Raw genomic sequence first — 22,310 nt, forward strand, 5'->3', positions numbered from 1 at the left:
AGACTTCGCAGGAGAGATTCAGGTCAGCCTAGGTGGCGCCATGCTCATTTCTGCTTACAAGTCCGGCTCTCGGATCTCTAAACATGCTCCAGAGCATTAACAGCGCAATCAGCCAGAGGCGGGACACTCTGCAGCGGTCAGCATACCAGGAAGACCAGGCCTTCACCCCACCGCCAAGGACAGCCGGGATGAGGACAGACATCCCTCAAGTGCTGTGCAGAATTCCTGTTTTTGTCGCTGGTATTTGGAGTAACAAACACTGGATTTTAAAGTAGCGTTTAATTTAAGATATCTCGTATTGCGCTATATTCACCAGCTGCTTTGTAACCTACTTACAGCTTAGCTAGTACAATTATCCATTTATGAGACATGAGGAGAAGAGCAGTGAAGATAATTCACAGTCGTTCTGTACAATGAAACATTATCAGTGACGAACAAATGCGGTTCTCGGTGGTCGTTCGTTCGAACAAACGGTTCTGACGTTCTGCGTGTTCCTCACTTACCGCTCAGACGTTCCGCCAGCCTATTTTTACCTTCCCGGCTGCCAAGCGAGTCACATGGCAATGTGATCACGGGGCAGCATGCCACCCGAGCCCCCCCCCCACGGGCCTTGGCCAAACTGCTGTCAAATTCTGCTCCCTGCCCCTCCCCCACCACAAAAGTGACTCCACCAAGGTCAAAGGCTCTGCTCTGGGGTTAGGCTGCCCCACAGCCCGGGGGAGGGAAACGCCCCCCCCCGCCTCTGACACACGCCACTTGGTGGCCAACAGCCAGGAATGTGAACCCAACACCAGCTACAGGATCTACTCAGTTTTTATAAGCAGACATTAACCAGTAGGACACAGTTATGTTTGACGTATCAGTGACCCCTTCTGTGGAGATCAGCATGATCATGTCCACCTCGTCCACCAATCACCTTAAAGGGCGGCAGGGCTATCAGGACTGGCCACATTCTCAAAACGATTCATTTTTCTAGATAAAAATATTATGTCTAATAAAACCCTCCAACTGATTGGATAGTATGTTTATGACCACAATATTAAAAGGACAGCTTCTCTAATAGTGGCCTCCAGGAAACATATCTCGGGTTCCGCATGACACTGAAATCTCTGCCTCTACACATAAGAGGATGGGATCAAACACGCAGCTGAGTCTGAGCTGAACCACCTGCCTGGGGGGTCACTTTTCTGACAGAGTCACACCCCAAACCTCAGAGAGGTGCCTGCCTGATTCACACTGAACAGCTGGTCTTCGAATCACTCTGATTCCAAAGGCTCCAGCAGATGCAGGAATTCCGATTGAGAGGGGGATCACGGGTGCTGACGAACGAGCAGACTACACCCGACAGGTAACCAGGGGGGGGAGCGAGCCATAACCCTAACCCCTCGAAGATGAACAGATAAACAGGCAGCAGCAGTTCATCTTCGCCTGCCCGCCCCAGTGACAGCAACTCAACTCAACCCAGAATTAATATCGAACCCAAGGTCAATTACCAGGCCGATGAATCTCCATTAGACAACAGGAATCTGTGACACACACAATCTGCACTCCAGCAGGCAGAAGAAACCACCCACCCCCAAGAACAACACAGCAAGAAACAATCAGGTTAGACCTGCAGTAAGATGGATCACCGAAGATCCATTTGCTTTCTCTGTAATACGGTTTGTGTGAGCGAACAAGGTTCTGGGTAAGCAGCCTGATCTCAGAAAATCTCTACAATCAACCATGAAAGGTCGACTATAATTTAATTAATAGTCTGATTTCAGACAATCTCTACAACCAACCACAATAAATCAAGCATAATTTGGTTAGTAGTCTACATTCTCCACAAGCAACCATAATAAGTCAACAATAATTTACACATTATCCCATCCAGGGCGTCCCCTGTCATACATCCCATGTTTCCTAGGATAGACTGCCGGCTGACCATTACCCTGTCCTGGATAAGCTGTTATGCAAGGAGAAATGCACACCCAAGTAGAAGGGATTAAGCTCTGGTTAGACTTCAACTTGCTGCTGTCATTATGAGTGATGGGGGACATTTTTTACCAAGACATCCTCACCTGTAAGTACCAGGGCTGCAACTCTGACCACGGACCTGCTCTACCGGCTGCCATAGAGCAGTAATACCTCCCTGGGCTCGATCCATTGTCGGAAAGTGCCCGGAATAGCCCTGGCTTCCCGACAGGCCAGAAGGAATAGCCGGGATGGTTTTGGGGTCATGCCCGCTGTGTCCTTTACAATCGGCTCCAGTCCGAGTTCGGCCACAGTGTCGAACAAGAGAATCAGAGGCAAGAAAAACAGAAGGGAAACAGGAGCTCCTGGACCATCTTCAGGTGATGCACTTTGCAGCCACACATTCGTCACACACGGTGTAACCCCCCCTCCCAAGCACACACCCACCAGCCACTCATGGAAGTCCTCACCGAGCCTGTCTTCCGACAGGTACAAATGGCTGGAGGGGGAGGGCAGGGAGGTACATCCTGGATATAGTGCATCACACACACGCACACACACACACACACAAACACAGACACACAAAGGTTTGTAATTATATTTTTGTGGGGACCCTCCAGTCATTTCTTCATTTGCTACATTGTGGGGAACATTTGGTCCCCATAATGTAATATAAACCTAATACACACACACACACACACACACACACACACACAGACAGCATGGGCAACAGTGCTACCAGCTTAGACACCATGAGACCCAAATACAGCCGCCTCCAGTAAAAATAAACAATTAAAAATAAAGGTGTAAATATTATAGAATTGGTGAGGGAAACAGAAGTACGAGCGCAGAGAAGATTTAACGTGTGACATACAATCTACTTTTCCAGACCTTGTGACTGTTGTTAATCATCAGACTCACGCTGAGCCCAACCAGGTCGGGCCAGTCTGGCTGCTACAGTATCAGCTTTCAGGGGCTAGGCTGGGGGAGGGGGGGGGGGGGTACTATGCTGACAGAGCTGGAGGCTGGTTCACGGGCGGCTTCTTAAAGCCAGCCTTAACACTGTATGGTAACTCCCTTGCTGAATACAGTATGCTAACGATGGCACACGATGATGATGTCACAACGACAAATTGCTAATATGCAACCTGTTAGGGGTTTGGGCAGATTTGGTGCCGGTGTGAGTGCGAGGAATGATGCGGGCAGATAGGAAGGCGGACGACCCACTGGCGGCTTCACGGGACAAGGGTTTATTTAATTTATTTAAGAAATGAATATAGGAAAACACTAAAAAAAAACAAAAACCATGAGGGTTTAAAATTGAAAAGGGGATAAAGTAAGTAACAAAGCTAAATGTTCTACAAAGGGAAACTAACTACAGGGGGAAACCGGCAGGGAATAAAAAAAAATCGCAGCAAGACCATGAGCAACAAACATCAACAATCACAATCGACGAACCACTAGTAAACTAAAGAGAGGCAGGGAGTTAAATAGAGGGGTAATGTTCTGGAGAAGAATACAGACACATCATAGCAGACCACAAAGGTTCATACGAAAAGATATGAATTACATCCTGTTGTATGGGTACAGTTCAGGAAAGTCACTGACAAAGAGCAGGTCAGCTTACAAAAATTGACTAAATTAATAAGGAAGCAGCACTGTTCTCTCTCCTGCTCCACTGCCAACGCTGGAATACAGACAGTCCCTGCATCAGAAGGTCACCTGGTCCACTGTCCATCATATTAGGTGATCTTCCCCACTGACTGGTGCCCAGACAGTGAGCTGTACCCCAGGGGCCCGGACAGTGATAAGCAGCCCACAGGCCCATCCTCAGAAAGCCCCCTTTCCATAAATCCCATCTATTCTTCTCTCCCTCCCCTCTTTGTAACCAAAGCCCTCTACACCGTATCACACAGTGATGGACTGCCCTACAGCCTTCGGCCCGAGTAAATCACGCAAATACGTCAGTCCCCGAGCGGCGCTGACCGAGCGGAGCTGACCGAGCAGGCTGACGTTACGTCGCTTTATAGCTAACATATTGCTTAATCAATACCAAAGTGAACATTGTTCCTCAAAACTGCATATGTACACACACACACACACGCACACAGTTTTGTAATTATATCTTTGTGGGGACTCTCCATTCTTTTCTGTGGGGAAAACTCTAATTCTAACATGACGACCTTAACCCCTATCCAGCCGTAACCTAAACCATAAGTAAACAAACAGAATGCGAGATTTTGGGACTTTTCATCTATTTTTTTATCTTTGTGGGGACCTGGAATATGGTCCCCACAATGTCAAAATAACAGGTTTTTATAACATTGCAGGGAACATTTTGTCCCCACAATGTAATATAAACATAATTGATGTATATATACACACACACACACACACACACACACATGAACTCTGCCCTCCTGGATGGCATTAGCATGTGACTGATTATTTACTGGAGTGACAGGAGTTCATGGCTTGGGTCTCCTACCCCATAAACCACAGCCTTTGTTACTGGGGTTTACAGTGAAAAGCCATAAGGGACCACCCAGAGGAAAGGTTTATTATCATGATCATCCTATCTGATGGTGCATGAGAAATTCACCACCATAAGTAACAGACTGTCTGTTAAATCCATCATTTACCCAAAGAACCACAGACAGGAAATTCATGCAGCAGAGGTTAGGATTACGTTACTTTTTGGGTTAAAAAATTACACTCATTTAAAGGCTTCTTGCTTAAGGAACCATGAGAGCCTGTTAGATAAAAGCTCATCTTATTTAAGGTTCTCCCTAGATGCTCTGTTTTCTAAAACAGACTCATATGTGCATGAAAACAACCGAAAATGAAGTCTCACTCATCTGCACACTGAATTACGGAGCAATTAAAATGTACTGGCTCAGTGGCAAGAGGCTGAGCTGTAAGTGTCATCACAGTAAGGGGCGGACGAGACAATAGAGGGTGTGCCTGGGGTGGAGTGTCTTTAAATACCACAAACACTGCATACGGAAATGACTGAGGGCTGACTTCCTGTCTGTCAGGAGCAAGGGCGGGCCCAAACGCCACCTGGTACTTCTGATTGGCTGGAATGTGTTAACCACTTTCTAAAGAGATCCACTCCAAACATCCGCCCCGGTGCCACCCTCACACCCGCATGTCACTGGCTCACCTGGTTGCAGGTGCTGATGTCCACACCGCCCTTCAGGTACTCCAGCACCTTGTCGATGTTCCCCGCCCGCGCTGCTCGCAGGAAGCTGGTGTTGCTGTCCGACTGGAAAGCAGAATGAGAGAGGGGAGAGGTGAGAACGTTAGGGGGGACTCTCATGCGGGGAAGGCGATTCTCCGAAACACCCAGAACCCTTTGCGATTGCAAAGCAGGCACTTGCTTCTTTATCCTCATCACCGAACGAGCTCTGCTGAACGTCCCGTGTGAAGGGACACAGGGCACACCTACAAGTCATCCTTAATGCCATAGCAACTCTGGGGACATAAGCGCCTGGCGCCCACTGGCCATCACCAATGCACGAAAAGATGCTGCTTCGCCATGTGAACCTCGCATGTGGACAGCAAGGGCGCAGCCCCGCAGTTGATTGGGATGGCCCAACCCAGCGGGGGCCACATTTAAGCCCCCTGAGAGCGGAGCAGGCAGAACAGGGCAGCAGCACACTCAGGGGACTACACCTGGGGGGAGGATAATGGCTTTAGGAAACACAGAACCTCAAAAAATGCGCCCAAAAAAACTACCGATCAAAATAAAGACCATGACGACAGCAGTAAAAATACCCAATAGGACTGTGGAGCACTTCTCAGCTTTATATAAACTCCTGCTTCCTCCGGTGTGTGACCCCATACCCAGGGCTGATGGTTACATAAGGAAAACAAACGCACCTTCACTGCAATAACCCCCTTGGACATGTTGGGTAATGTCACCCTGGGCTATGGGTGTGATTAGTGTCATCGCACGGGCATAGGAGTGTGATGTCGGCTGTTCATGCAGGATCGCAGGGATTTATAGGCGTGGGAAGACGGAAGGAAGCAGAATGGCAGTCCCTGGTGGTAAGGCCCCACCCACAGAGACCTTGGTCCCTGGTGGTCAAGCCCCACCCACAGAGCCCCCGATCCTTGGTGGTCAAGCCCCACCCACAGAACCCCCGATCCTTGGTGGTCAAGCCCCACCCACAGAGACCCCAGTGCTTAGTGGCTAAGCCCCACCCACAGAGCCCCCGGTCCGTGGTGTTGAAGTCCGACCCTCACAAGCCTAGCCAGGGAGGGTGTCCAGCAGGCCAGTGGCCCAGCAGGTCGGGAATGATGCCCGAGGTCAAGAAGGAACCCAAATAGGGTGCCACTATCTGAGGCAAGGACCGGAGCCAGGAGAGGGTCACGGCCCAGTCACAACAGCCTGAGCTCCAGTCAAAACATATCTCTCTCTCACACATTCACACACACACACACACACATTTGTATTCATATCTTTGTGGGGACTCCCCATTTACTTCTATAGGAAAAACTCTAATAGCAACAATGACAAGTTTAATCCCTACCCAGCTCTAAGTTTAACCATACTTTGTAGACCAGCAGATCTTCTATGATGAGCATGAACAGTGTATTTCAGGAGCTCAAGAAGTTAGTCAGCTTCACGCCACTCAGAGTCTCTGTTCAACCCGCCATTGTCATTACTGCACAGAGTACCGTGAAGAGGAACCTGGCACACATGTTGGGAGACCACTCAGAGACAGAATACACCTGTCAAGGCCTGACTAAACGATTTGTATTGCCACTGATCGAGGGCAGTTTGTACTGCTCCCACACCTTGCATAACAACCCGCAGTAGCACTGATTAAGAGCAGTCTGTACTGTGTTCAGACCTTACGTAATGATCCGCAGTATCCCTGATTAAGAGCAGCCCGCTCTGCGTTCAGGCACGATATGACAGGCAGTGCAGAAAAACACACAGAGACACAAAGAGAGCTGTAGCCAATCAGGGGAAAGGAGGCAGCAGGGGGACGAATGGAGCTCTCTGTCGCACCTCGAGTGGGCGTGGCCAGTCGGAGTGTTCCCAGGCTACAATGAGGATGGAGGAGGCGGACCCTGAGAAAGACACGAGCCCTGTGGGGAAACCCTGTGCGTGCACGTCACTCACACACCTCAGCATTCAGCCTCCTGGCTGCGTATTTACAGACACCGAACGGAGGAGCTGATCACGCCTCATCTCCTAGATGGGCACGAGGTACAGCCATCTGCTCACCAAAATGCCCGCACAAGAGTGCGGCTGGGACTTCACAAGTAAATGTACAGGAGTGAAAGCACAGCAGCATGTGGATACAGCCGATATTCACAGCACGCTCACAGGGGGGAAACGGGGGCCCTCATGTAACATGCGATGAGTCAGGACCCAATTTGCACCTCCACAAGCCACCACGCCCATACCCACAGCGTGTGGACCCCCCCCACGCACACCACGGACCCAGGGGGAAACAATCCTGCTGAAATATATAAGATAGGTGTAATCCCCCACTCAGTTCCATGACAGCCTGCTTTAAGTAATAAATCATGCAGCTTTCTCTACATACTACAACCCTCCCTCCCCCCCAAGAGGGGCGTCATGCCGCCAGACCGCCTGTCTGCACTCAGAGCAGCCGGGAGTACTCTGCGTGTTTTGGACCGAGACACTAGCTGGATTGTTCTGGGTCACACTCCCGCCTTGCCTCGGCACCATCATTATGCATAACCTTGTTTTATTAACGTATTAAATGAATTAATATGAATGAATTAATTATGACAATACAAAACCCATAAACACAAACTCATGTAGTGGAAAATGTCCGTTTGTTTTGGAGACGTCCCACGTGAATAGCTCCCCGGATTTCGGAATGAAGATCGTCCCGCCGTGACCTCAGCCCCGAGGCCCAACGGGAACCTCGCCCTCGCCACAAACCATTTTGTTTTCCCTCAAGTTATTTCTGGAATGTGAGACTTACAGGCACCCTGAGATGGCCTTCCCTGTGCCATCATATCAGGCCCACTGAAAGGCACAGACGTAAAGACACTCAGGCTTAATTACTTCAGGCAGGTACTTCAGTTAGAGTACACTACTAAATTTCACCTCTTAACCCAGTACATACCACGGGATTTCACTCTGTATTTTTGGTTACACACCAAGCCTTCTGCATGCTATCAACCCCTTAATGGGACTCTGAACCACCTAGTGAAAGATCTACCCCTCTCTACCCACCCCCAACACAGAGAAATCACGGTGGGGTAAGGATGTCATAAAGAGAAACAGTGCATGAAATTTCCTTTCATTAGTATCTGAAGAGATTTTTCTTCAAAGAACAAATCTCACTCCTTGGTGAATTTGCTAGCAGACAAAAAAATGAGAGATCTCACTCATTATCTGGATGTGAGACATGATTATCCCCTGAGTACAGAGCCTGAGACTGATCACGAGTCTGAGGAGCACCGAGCAGAATCTGGAGCTTCAGCCTGCTGGCTTAAACATCACTTCCCAAGGTTGGGGAATAAAGGGGACTCGTAAATAATGTACTGCGGCAAGATGAGCCAGGCGACCACAAGCATGCTTGGCCCCACCCGTCACCATGGAGACAGCCAACGGAGCCCCCCCCTCCCCCTCCCTGATTACCTGTCCTACCCTCTGTCCTTGGAGACGCCCAACAGTTTCCTGTTCTGTACATCCCACGATACCTGGCTCTTTCCAGAAAGCAGTATAGTAAAGAGATTAAGGGAACCCTAAAACTGCCGTATTTTTAAAAGGTCAAGCACTGACATTTATGAATAGACAGGAAAAATATTGCACATTGTAGCGTAGAGCATGTGCAGGAACCTGAAGTACACTGTGTCGGTGAAGCTGCAGACACACCCAAAAATGGTCTCAGCTGGAGCTGAGCCATGACACAACAGCCAGCCATCCGCTAACAGCAGCTGAGATGCGTAGGCACCTGCCTTTGGGCCGCGGGGTCCTGCCCCCCAGGTGAGGATCTGATGGGCACCAGATGCTCAGGACTCTCTCTTAAAGAGTTAGTTAGTGGGAAGCAAGTGAATAATGCACACACACACATACACACACACACGCGCACACACACACACACGCGCGCATGTCGGGTAAACATATCTTTATGGAGACCGCTCATTCATTTCAATGGGAAAAATGCTAATGCAAACTATGACAAGCTTAACCTCCACACTGCCCTAAACATAACCATAAGTAACCAAACAAAATACAAGAATTTTTGCATTTTCAGTTTTTTCATTGCAGTCACAGATTTTTAATGACACTGAATTTTCCCTCGCACACACACACACACGCAGTTTTTGCATTTTTAATTTTTTCATAGCAGTCACTGATTTTTATAAAATAGAGTTTTCCCCTATGGGGACCAGGAAACCGGTCCCCATAAGGAAAAAAAACTGATATTTATCACGTTATGGGGACATTGTGTCCCCATAAGGATAGGTACACCCGCTCACACACACACACACACGCACCACTTCATCAAGCCTTTGTTCATTAACAGACCACAGAGCTCTTAGCCAACACTGTACCCTAAGCATAGACTTCTGAGTATCAATAGATACAGTCTGTGCTAATAAAGGGGATTTCACTCTGAACAGACATGGGAAACAAGCTTGCTGCATGGGTAACCCCAGAATACCCAGCATGCACCACTTCCATGTGCAGCAGCTCCCATGTGACCAAACCTAAGTGGAAGTGTGCATCAGGGCGTTTTCAGGAATGGGGCGATCGGAAAAAGCATTTCCAGGACAAAAACAGTGCTTCATGATCAGCATTGGAAAAAAAAAGAGAGACAAAAACCACCAAACCGCCAAAGACAGGGGGGTCAGTGAAGGACAACCCGTGTGATTTCCTGTCTGCAACTCACAAATCAGACACACACCTCTGCGGAGATAGATGAGCACAGAGACTGAAAGGCACAGAGACTAGCACTAGGGGCGCTGGGCACAGAGATGGGTACTAGGCAGGCGCCCGGCATAGACATGGGCACTGGGCGAGCCCCGGGCTCAGAGATGGGCACCAGGCAGGCATCAGACACAAAGACAGGCACTAGGTGGGTGCCGGGTACAAAGACAGGCTGATCAGGCAAGTGACACGGACAGAGACAGTCACCAGGCGGGTGCCGGGGACAGAGACAGTCACCAGGCGGGTGCCAGGGACAGAGACAGGCACCAGGCGAGTAACACGGACAGAGACAGGCACCAGGCGAGTAACACGGACAGAGACAGACACCAGGCGAGTGACACAGACAGAGACAGACACCAGGCGAGTGACACGGACAGAGACAGACACCAGGCGAGTGACACGGACAGAGACAGACACCAGGCGAGTGACACGGACAGAGACAGACACCAGGCGAGTGACACGGACAGAGACAGGCCCAGGCGGGTGCCGGGGACAGAGACAGGCACCAGGCAAATGACACGGACAGAGGCAGGCACCAGGCGAGTGACACGGATAGAGACAGACACCAAGCGAGTGACACGGACAGAGGCAGACACCAGGCGAGTGACACGGACAGAGACAGACACCAGGCGAGTGACACGGACAGAGACAGACACCAGGCGAGTGACATGGACAGAGACAGGCCCAGGCGGGTGCCGGGGACAGAGACAGGCACCAGGCGAGTGACACGGACAGAGACAGACACCAGGCGAGTGACACGGACAGAGACAGGCACCAGGCGAGTGACATGGACAGAGACAGGCCCAGGCGGGTGCTGGGGACAGAGACAGGCACCAGGCGAGTGACACGGACAGAGACAGGCAGCAGGCGAGTGACACGGACAGAGACAGGCACCAGGCGAGTGACACGGACAGAGACAGACACCAGGCGAGTGACACGGACAGAGACAGGCACCAGGCGAGTGACACGGACAGAGACAGACACCAGGTGAGTGCCGGGGACAGAGACAGGCACCAGGCGAGTGACACGGACAGAGACAGACACCAGGCGAGTGCCGGGGACAGAGACAGGCACCAGGCGAGTGACAAGGACAGAGACAGACACCAGGCGAGTGACACGGACAGAGACAGACACCAGGCGAGTGACACGGACAGAGACAAGCCCAGGCGAGTGACACGGACAGAGACAGACACCAGGCGAGTGACACGGACAGAGACAGACACCAGGCAAATGACACGGACAGAGACAGGCACCAGGCGAGTGACACGGACAGAGACAGACACCAGGCGAGTGACACGGACAGAGACAGACACCAGGTGAGTGCCGGGGACAGAGACAGGCACCAGGCGAGGTCCGGGGACAGAGACAGACACCAGGCGAGTGCCGGGGACAGAGACAGGCACCAGGCGAGTGACAAGGACAGAGACAGACACCAGGCGAGTGACAAGGACAGAGACAGACACCAGGCGAGTGACACGGACAGAGACAGACACCAGGCGAGTGACACGGACAGAGACAGGCACCAGGCGAGTGACACGGACAGAGACAGGCACCAGGCGAGTGACACGGACAGAGACAGACACCAGGCGAGTGACACGGACAGAGACAGACACCAGGCGAGTGACACGGACAGAGACAGGCCCAGGCGAGTGACACGGACAGAGACAGACACCAGGCGAGTGACACGGACAGAGACAGGCCCAGGCGGGTGCCAGGCAGAGAGATACAGGCCTGGAAAGGGGTTTGAGTGAATAGATACACAAGCACGAGCATGTACTGTACGAGGTTTTATCAGATGAGGGACTAAGCAGAAGTCCCAAAGAGCCTCATCCCTCTGCCCACTCTCCTCACTCACACACTCGCATTAGGATATCAGACATAGCTTTTAAATACAGCTGTCGTAACTTCAGGCCCAGTCCATGACCATCCTTTGAGCTTATATGGGAAGGTGATCAGTTGAATGGCACAACACAGAAGCAGGTACAGTGTCACCGAATCCAGGCATGTCAGACTTGCTTCGTGGGTCCAGGAGGAATGTCATTTTGTTTCAAAGTATACTGTACATAGCTGGGACAACAATAAAGCTTTACTTGTAAGCTACCCCTCAGCTCACCAGCTACTTTAACACTCAGGGGTCTTTTCAGAGAGGTGACGATCACAGATGCACTGTGTTTGGGAAGTCATTGGTGTTCCTGGTGCTCGTACACTCATGCTGCCACATTCTCAGAACGTTCTGGATTGTGCCTTTCGATCATGCAGCCAAAACGAGCACCGCGTGTAAACAGACCCGAAAACGCAACAGCATGGAGGCATGGATCATAATTACAAACCACAGTTTAACCACATCTCTGCTGCTAACTAACAACTTAGAGGGGCTTCAATTTCAACCCCAGCACTGCAGGGTAAGAACCCTTCACAAGGATCCAACAGCAACTCCCTGCCCGGGACTGTGGCTGCTATAGCTGAATTTTGAAGTTCAGTTTCATAACAACAAGACAGGTGACCCCAGGATGGCTAAAATGTCTCGCAACAGTAGACCCGTTCTCCATGTCACCGACGGGCTTCGGGCGCCGCTGGATCATATTTGGCCCAAAATAACACAAGTGTTTGTTGGACTGTGTGGACCAAGCAGGTCACGTGACCCTCTAGGACACCACAACTGGGAGATGTTCAATAAAATAAGGGGACACAGCATTCTGGCCTCAAGCACAAGAAAATGCTGGCATGTAAGAGTGTACGGAGCCACGGAAAACAGAGGTTCCCTAGTGCTACCAGAACCTGCAAGCCCCAGCCCTACTACAATCTGCCAGTCTTACCCCTACCAGAACCTGACAGAACCTGCAAGTCCCAACCGTTCTGGAGCCTGCGGGTATCAACTCTAGCAGAACCTGCAGGACCTGGCCCTACCAGTGCCTGGAGGTCCCAGAAGTCGTCAGAGCCGTAGCAGTCAGGGTCGAACTCGCTGGACTCCATGCCGCCGGGCCGCTTTGCCTGATCGGAGCCGCACATCTTGCAGGTCACCACATTGCCCATCTCGGTGGCTCGGGACAAGCTGGGGCGGGGGCCAAGTCAGTCCCGAGCAGCACACGTCCTTCGTGCCGCCGCTGCGGCGGTCCTAACGGCGCGAAGCCGCCCCCAGTCGCAGACTGGGATCCTCTGCTCCTCACCGCTGCCACAAAACTACGCCTGTCACTAATCCAGGCTCTGGACCCCGGCTATTTTTACACCCACTGGCCCAACTATGTGCGGCAGCAGGGGGCGGGTCCAAGGCTGAGGGGTCAGGGTGGGACGCCACCCCCTCCGGAATGTGACAGCCTGGCTCCGCAGGGACCGGTTACCTGTACAGACCATGCTAGGTGATGAAACAAGGCGCAAAGGTGACCCTGACACAGTGGTCTTCACCTCAAAGTCCTCCCAAACACAGTGGACAGTTTTATGGAAGAAAATAAAGCTGTATCTAACTTGGGATGTAAGGTTGGGATAAACAGGCTTAGGAGACAGGATTGTTTACTGTACTGTGTCACATTCATTGACTGGCCAAGCCCAGGAAGCATTAGATGATCAAATGCATCTATGTTTTTTGTGCATATTGATTTTCTAGAGACTGTATACGTCAATAAGATGCCGCTAATCTACTCTTATTGGCGGAGGTGACCAAATGAGAGAGGAAGCTTTAGTCAAACATGGCCTCATTGTCGCCCTATATAATGTCCGGAAAATTCATCATCTCTTGAGAAAAAGAAAGAATTTCCCAGAAACTTACAAGTGAGGCAATTTTTGACCAAAGCCCATCTGCTGCCCCCTCACCCGAACATGCTAGACACCCCGTTAGTTTGCAGTGACAGACACAAGCACTAAAAGTTCCCGCTATTCACACAGGTCATTGATGGCATTAAGCAAATGACTCGTTATTGTGAGAGTCTGGACAATGGATGCCTTGTTTGGCCTGAATATTCCCCAGTCATCTGCACACGTCACTCAAAAACACAAACGCAGTGTACTGGGAATCAGTACTCGGTGCCAGGAGACTAAGATGGAGGACCACACCGCTGCTGCTGGCATGGACAGCAAACTAACAAGAGCACTCGATCCTGACAAGCGCGTCTAAGAGACGTGGTCTAAGCCAAAGCAGTGACCGATGTTGCAAGACGGCGGTTGTCTGATTCAGCCTCACTGCTGTCATCCATCCAAGGTGCCCCGAGCTTGGGGCCTGCACTTGTCCTCACTTTCCAATTGGTTGGAATATAGATGCACGGATGCTATCGCTTGCTATGTGGTCCTTGAGAAGAACTGCCCCAATGCTGGGAAACTGAGCTGCTGTCTTGTGCATGCTTCTTAGGGTGGCGCTGAGGAGCACATCCCGAAGAGGATGAAGGACAGGGTCATGTGCAATTCAGCTGCTGCTGTTGATGGCAGCCGACACTGAGAGGGGAAATGGTTTTAACTTTCACTACAATAACACATGGTGACATAACCTCTTCCACAAAAAGAAATCGGACCCTTCCGGACTCCGCGGACAAAATGATTACCGCACAGCTCACAATCGAGCTGCCTTGTGACTTAAGAAACAGAGGAAGGCTAAGCAGTGAAGGACACTACACATGGCCATTGGTCGCAATGTCCCAATGGTCCTGAGTTTGACTGGTATTCTGTCCAAGGTTTCTCCTGCCTTGTATCTTATGCTTCCTGGTTATGGAACATAGACTTCAAGATTTAGATCGACAGCTCTTTGGAAGGGAGTTCTGCTGGAACCAGCTCAAGTCTCTGTCCAGCTATGTTCCTATGCTAATACTACGACTACAGGGTAAGCACAATTAAAGGTCATTTGTTTATTTCATTGTTCCAACAGTCTTCAGTTGCAGGTTATATTCAAAAGTTACCTTTAACCACACTGGCAATTAAGACACCTGATTACATCACTCAATAAAGCCTCAGAAATGTGTCCTGGGTTCCCAAAAGGCATGACTGTATGGAAGAACAAATGTGATTCCCCAGCCCCCCGGATCAGCATCCACATTGGCACTGTGTTGAGTTTGCGCATCTAGCCACCACGTGATCTTCATTATGGCCAAGACCTTATTTAATACTCCATCATACAAGCTGCAGGCACAATCCCAGCGGCATGTGTCAATCACCCTTGTCCAAGTTCCACTGGGGAACCATATAGGCGGAGGAGGAAGGTCCTGGGATCTCCTCCAGTCACCTCTATTGGCAGCCTGGACCACAGAGGGCAGGCCTGGGACCGGGCCACCAAGAACACCCTATGGTTTACTGGAAGAAACCTGATCAGGAAGCCTAAGTCGAGCCCCCAGCTGCTGACCCAGGGTCCCAGGCTGCTCATTTAAACAGACTTCAGAGGAAGGAGCAGCACACCCCTTACTACATGCCTCCGCCAGGCCCCGCTGTCCAACACGGCTCAGCTGGGAAGCCGCAGAGCTCAAAGCAAGGCGCCCTCTGAAGGCATCCAGGAGCGGACTGAAGATGCAACCCATAGGCAGGAGAAGGCTGCAGACTCATAGCGGAAAGCTGCTGTTTCAAGTCCCAGAAGAGGCTTTAGCAGCTTTCCAGTAAAATATCTAAACGCTCCGAGGTTTGAAGAAAAGCTTTATCTAGCAAGGTAAGTGAAACCTCCCCATTCTACTTCTGCTGTGTGTCACTTTCCGAATACAGAATGCTGACATTATTTTTGATTAGCAAACCCTTCTTATTCAAAGTGACTTACACTGTAATGCCGCATATTGTACAGATTGAAAACCGCATCGTCTGATGTTACGACACCCTCAGCATGGAGACTAGTCAGTCGCGAACACGGTGCCGACGTTGCCATGGTAATGCAGACTAGTCCACACTTTCTCCAGTCGGTTATGAATGCTGGACGCAGAACCTTCATTTGTTTTGAAGTGGCTGAATTATTTATACCCCAGAAGAGACACCCACACCCAGGACGACTTACAGCCTGTAGCACATGCACTCCTCACTCCTTATTCAGTCTCAGCGGCAACCATCGAGGTTTGCTGTGTGTTCTGTCCTCAGCAGTGACTTGCTGGAGCCCTCAAAGGCATACATAGAACATAATTCTAGGCTAAGAGAGAACCAAAAACATCCAACTGTGTTCCTGCTTTGCTCACCAAATTCTCCATTGCTGCGATCCCCTTGGCAAGGAAGGACATGCTGATAACCTCAAGTTGGTTATGGTGCATACTGTGAAGTGCATTAATGTGTGATTGTGCCCTGCATTGTTCAGCAGCACGAACAGTTTACATCTTCACCCTATCACAACTAGGATGGAGGTCAAGTAATGTATAGAGTTACGGTTCCCCTTTCGGTATCTGAACCTGGTCATTTTTAGGCTACATTAAATTATCCAACTAGACTCTCCTCCAGCACCCTGCCAGAAGATAACAGAATGGGAAAGACAGCAACATGCCCTCATGTGCTGCAGACACTGAACTGCTTTGCTGCTGGGGACTGGCTTTCTCCAAACAGCTTCTAGGAGCTTCGAGTCACTCAGAAGACGTGACGTCACGCAGCCTTGGGGCAGGATGGGACTGAGAGCCTATTTACCCGGCTTCCTCCCAATCCTGTCTGAGAAAGAACACACAAGGCTTTCTGACAATGCAAGGAAAGCCAAGTTTCAAATTCCCGGAGGGGACCAGTGACACATCAGAGATCAATACTTAGCAAGGCAAGGGCCATTTCCAGCTGCATTGGGAGGGGGGGGGATACTCTCTCAGAGGTTAGAGAAACACACAGCTATCCCACAGGTCTTACTACCCCAACCAGGAAGCAATTATGTCAGCCGTGATGTCAATGAGAGGGAACGCCCCATGACAGAGATCTGCCGATTCCTCCGCATCCAGCTGAGGGAACCCAGACAGCGATGAGCTCTCTGTAAGGTCTCCATGCGCTTGTCGCCATAGCAACCAGCGAGGAGGAGGGTCTGCGGCATACCATCCCTCAAATAAAACCAGTAAATAATCGATACAGGCAATCCTCAACTGCGTGCTGGACATGGACGCCACAATCAGCAAAATCTCACGGGTTTCCACAAGTCATGGACCTGGACATTATGGGTTTGAGTCACTGAAAAAAAAGTAGCTATTAAAATCACTTGAGCATAGGAATAATACCCAGCTATAAGAATAATAATATATCAAAGCACATTTCCCTGCCCTCTAATCTCATGATTTATGGGTATACCTCCTACATACATGCCAAACTCCACTCCTACACAGTAACATGCTTTTAACACCCAAACAAGCAGGCTCACCGCAAGGCAGACCCGAGCAAATGATTTCATTTAAATTTTACAATGTGGGACTGGCTCCAAGCGAGGCTGCTAACAGAGGCCTGTAACACGGGCAAGCTCCTCATGGGCGAATCACCTACGCTCTCCAAATGGTATGCTGGTTTCAATAAAGCCATTTATGTAGATACAGGAAACAACAATTTGAAATTCACCATAAAAACATAGCAAAATCATACATAAAATATGACCACTGCGATTGGGTGTGAGCTAATTTACCTCATCTGCCTATAAAGATATTCTTCAGGTCACATGACAGACGGGTGATGAATCTGTGGGCAGGAACAGAACCGGGTCAGGCCTGTTTCGGCATTAAATACAGGACCCCGTCTCACTAAGGAGAGCGGCCCGGTATTCGGGGAGGACATAAGGCCAGATCCTGAAGAATGACTCCAGATTCATCTCCTGATGGGGCAGGTTTCAGCACCCAAACATGAGCCATCCTCCATCATCACAGCAAGGCAAGGCCCAGAGCTGAAATGGGGGCAGAGGGCACCCCTGGCCGGCGGTGCTCAGGACGCCACAGGGAGGATAACCGAGCTTATCTGATTAAAGAGCCACGTGGTCAGCATTTACCATCACCGAACTGAACACAAATTCTGCCCTCTTTGCAGTGCAGGTCCCACGAAAACAAGCGAGTTTGAGCAGCTCTGCCTTCACCCTGCTGTCTGGGGCCGTTTATGTGCACCGTGACCGTCCCTGACGGCAAGTCCGGGGATGCTTAACATTTGTTTTGGAAACAAATTAGTGCGGCTTCTTTGTGCTGTCATAGCAACAAAATCACACCGCCGGTTTTGCTAATGCTCGTTCATTTCTAAATGAGATATATTTCTGTAAACCCCGCTTAGGGGTCCGTAGCAAAACAGTGCTGTGGGCTGTACTTGTTATTTCAGTATAATATTATAAAAATAAAGCTACACGCAACTGGATGGGAAAAAAAACCCTGTATGGAAGAACAAGGACATCATTATCACCATTACTGTGTACCTGGGTTAAATGACCTATTTATAGGAAAACCTATAATGTGTTTTTCTTTATAGGGACGCTGTCAGTGCACTTATGTCAATGAGAACTTGCACAGAAAGCCCTTAATCTCCAGATTACTTAATCTACCCATTGTCATTTCATTCCGGCACACCCATTCACTCGAATTACTCCATTTGACAAGGGTCTGAGGAGCGAAAAATCCACAGAGTGTATTACTGCATGAGAATACATTTGTCATTTGGACTCTGAAAGCATTTGGTGAGTGGACATCTTTATAGCCGAAGTAACACATTCTGGAAATAGATGTTGCAGTACAAACAGATGACACTGACTTATGCTTACAGGTCAACAAAACAAAGCAAGAATGAGTTAGCAAATACGATGAGGAAGAAAATGAGTTCATCTGGACAAAAGCACTCCCTGTGTCAGGCAGTAGGTGGCAGAGCAGTTAACGATCTGACCTCGAGACCACAACAGTGCAAGTAGCCAGACCGGCCCTGAGGTCTTCAGAGAAACCACTGAATATCACATAAACCGGTGTCAATTTCAGCAAGACGGGTTCTGAACGACTGAGGCCACTGCTCTGGATAGAAAGGGACTGGCACGCAAAGGAAAATCGAAAAAGAAATTGAGATATCAATACGCTGGGCGCTAGCCAAACAGAAGAGATATGTAAAGCATAACTGGAGAAAATCGGTCTGTGCTGCACTGTCTAAGACGGAGTGGGGGTGGGGGGGGTGGGTGGGAACCACACACTCTTAATCATTCATTAGCTCAGCCAAAGCTGTTATTAAGACAGACTGCGCAGCTTGGTGTACTCAAAACCTGGCCACCTGATGTAAAACAGCACTTTACAGAGGTCATTTGAAATGAAACGGCTCCCATAGATATTCAGCTGCCAAGTTGCAGCTTGTGTCATGCAGACGACGTCAGGGACACCGCTGGCCACAGCCAGCAAACGCCGGTAACCGGCTCGAGACAGAGGGGAAGAGGGGGTGAAGCGGACCGAACGACGGTGGGGGGGGGCACCCAAACCCCTCCGACCAGCTGTACCTCTTTGCTTGTTGTCCTCCACGCTGTCAAATCTCGGCCACAACAGACAGATGGACAGGATGCTGCTGAACGTCATGCAGGGGTCAGAGGGAGGACAAAGCCTTCGTAAAGCTGCCCTTGGATTATAACGCCCCCCCCCCCCAAAAAAAAAAGGGGGAGCTAAAGGGCAGGGCAACAGCAGCACAGTCAATGCCCACCCAGTCCAGCACATGCACTTCTCTCTTCTCCTTTGAAGTCAGCAGGTAAGAGAAGCTATTTCCAGAATCCCCCCCCTCCCCACCACCACCACCCACACACACACACACACACACACACACACACACACTGTTATTACGCAAACCGACACCTTTAGGCTGTGCAGAGATACAGGGCGGGGAGCGGTTTTTCCAGCCAGCCTGGACGACTGGATCCGGTCACCACAATTGGACCCCTGGTGGGGCAGGTGTGTCACTGGGCCAGGCTTCCCGACCAGATGCACTTGGTGCCGCTCACACTTCCCCTCACACTCAAACTCAGGGAGGACAAGAGAAACCTTACAGTACAGCAGGAACATGGGTAAAGCAGCAAAAAATACAAGCTTAAAACAAAACTTAAAAAGAAAAAAAATACAGAACATGAGTACGATGCACGGCAGGTATCAGTGTTCCACGGCCCCAAAGCGAGACATTTAGCGAGTGGTAGAGATTGGGGGCTGCGTGCATTAGGCGGCAGTTTGACTGTATCTGCGGTGTTTCGCTGACGGGGCTCGGCGCGACGCCTCATCACGCCATCCTGTCCTTTACCCCCCGTCATCTGAAGGCAGCTACACCCATGCACATATGTTTATATATATTGGGACACTATTGGGGCCACGTTAAAGGATGGTCAGCAACACAAAGCAGCACAACAGGTTATTTTTCAAACGAGATCCCAGATGTGCGCTCTCACGACTCAGACACGCCGCCCTTTTGGGACGTGGGGATTTATAAGCAGGCTTGTTTAACTAAAACCCCCAAATACTCTCCTTTTTAAAATAAACGTCAGTGATCGAGCGTACGTACTTATCATTCCGATCACTGTCGGATCGCCTTTCCCCTCCCTCCCGCCAAATGGCGGTCGCCCTACACCCACCCAGCCGACGTCCGCCCCACTCGGAGGTGCCTGTCCGGAGCTGCCTCTCCCCTCAGTACCGCTACAGATAAACGCCAATGCCACTCGGCCAAATGGTGGCTGCGGATCCCCGTACCGGGAAAAAAACGGATCGTAAACATCTGCCTTCGTCCGGATTACGGGGTTTAAAACGTTATAAACCCTTCCTTCTGTATACTAACCCTAAACCCAATATCCCTAACCTTCAGCAATAACGGGAAATTAACACAGATCGTCGCCTTTTTTAAATACATCCGTCTGAGGCCGAGTTTTAATTTGTAAAGCACTACATAGTGGAGTTTTATATTTAACCTTCAACCAGTGTTTGAAGTGGGGCGGTACTCATCGGTGCGCAAGAGTACCGGGAAGGTTTATGGCGTGCCGGCATCCTTTGTAATCTCACATACAGTACATAACAAGGGGAGTACTGATACCGGTATTTTCCCACTTCAAGCACTACCTTCAACCTTTAATAGCGAAAATACGTAAGATGTGTCGACTGGTGATTTGCGGTTTGCTTCTTTGCTGCTGTGGGGTACCGGCTTCAACGCACAGTCTCGCTTACATTGGCATCCTCCATGGCTCACAGACAGCAGCCACACATGCAGCATCTGTGCACCACAACCGTGCACAAAGTGAACCGGTGTCATTGAGAGTCGGAGGTTCAATAAATCTCCTGGACAGTGCATATCAGGGACATCATCTTGCGTTCCGGACAGTGAGAGAGGTTTTCAGGTGATAGTTGGGGGGAGGGGGGGTGGTAATTAACGATTTTGGGAATCTACCCTAATGACAAGCTCCAGATCAGGAGAGACCCCTCGAAACAGAGCCAGTGTCTTCATTAGTGGGGAGTCCCCTTTCATATCGCACACCTGCAAACATCCTGAGGTAAATGCCCCCACCCCCATGCAGAGGTGAGTCTGGGGACTGTCACACGCTGTTCCTGATGGTCCTCACGCACGACCTTCTGAAACAGGAATCCCTGTGGCCGGCCACAAGTAGGTCCCCAGATAACAGGCAATCGGCTCAGAATGTAAAGGAAACAGCAAAGGGGTCACAGGGTTGGGGGGGGGGTGCAGTAATGTGGTTGACATCCCCCTCCAGGGGCTCCAAGGGGATCTGGAAAATGCTGCCTGGGGGACCTTGGGGGGTTCGAGCTGTGGGACAGGTTGTTCCCAGCTGGAAGCAGAGTGGGAGGGGAGAGCAATGGCTGATGGTTGGTGACGAAGCTCGGAGTGTCGGATCTGCTGGTGGCGTTGACATGGCGACAGGTGACCCCCGGCGTGCTCGGGGAAGTGGGGTGGCAGGGGGTGGGGGGGGATGGCAGTGCAGGAAGGGGGTGGTGGGGTTCCTCGTACCTTGCGCTTGCGTTCCGCTCGCTCCCTAGACCGCCGCCTCCGCTGCCGAGCCTTCTCCTCCGCCGCCTTGGCCTCGTTGTCCTGCTTGTCCAGCACACGGGATTTCTTAAGCTGCGCCGCCGCGTGAGCCATGGTTGCTGCGCTGCTCTCCGACTACCAAACTCAATAGAAATCCGGCTCTAAAATCACCCAAAAGCCCCACAGGGGGGAAGACGGGATCCCGGCAGAAAGAGGTAGGGAGGGAGTCGTGGGTGTTGCCCGTTTGCGAGCAGTGCCGGCTGCCAAGGCTGCTGCCGGAGTGTCGCTCTGCCGGGCTGAGCTGCGGATTTCGCCTTCACAGACTCCCGCTAGCGCTGCTTCTGTGGAATGTGTGTCTGAGTGGCGGTGTGAGCAGGCGGGAGGGAGAAGAGAGAGGAGGAGGGAGGGAGGGATGGAGGGAGGGAACGAGGACGGATGGGTCCACCCCCAGCCACAGTCAGTCAGATGACAGCTTCAGGCGTGCGAGTCCGTGACGTTTCTGGTGGCCGAGAAATGCGGCCGCCCCCATGAATCAGGGGCAGGGATGCTGAGGAGAGGAGGAGCCGCCGGC

At 50.7% G+C, this 22,310-nt stretch overlaps 1 protein-coding gene across 1 annotated transcript in view; it reads right to left on the reverse strand.

Moving 5' to 3' along the window:
• LOC125704946 (ankyrin-2-like) overlaps positions 1-22,004 on the reverse strand; it is an 82,906-nt gene extending 60,902 nt beyond the window's left edge. The window contains 2 exon segments of the mRNA XM_048971118.1: positions 5,123-5,224; positions 21,722-22,004. Coding sequence (XP_048827075.1) covers positions 5,123-5,224; positions 21,722-21,853 — 234 coding nt within the window. The 5' untranslated portion in view covers positions 21,854-22,004.
• Positions 22,005-22,310: the final 306 nt, after the last annotated feature.

The sequence above is a fragment of the Brienomyrus brachyistius genome, chromosome 12 (genome assembly GCF_023856365.1).
Source record: "Brienomyrus brachyistius isolate T26 chromosome 12, BBRACH_0.4, whole genome shotgun sequence".
NCBI lineage: Eukaryota > Metazoa > Chordata > Actinopteri > Osteoglossiformes > Mormyridae > Brienomyrus > Brienomyrus brachyistius.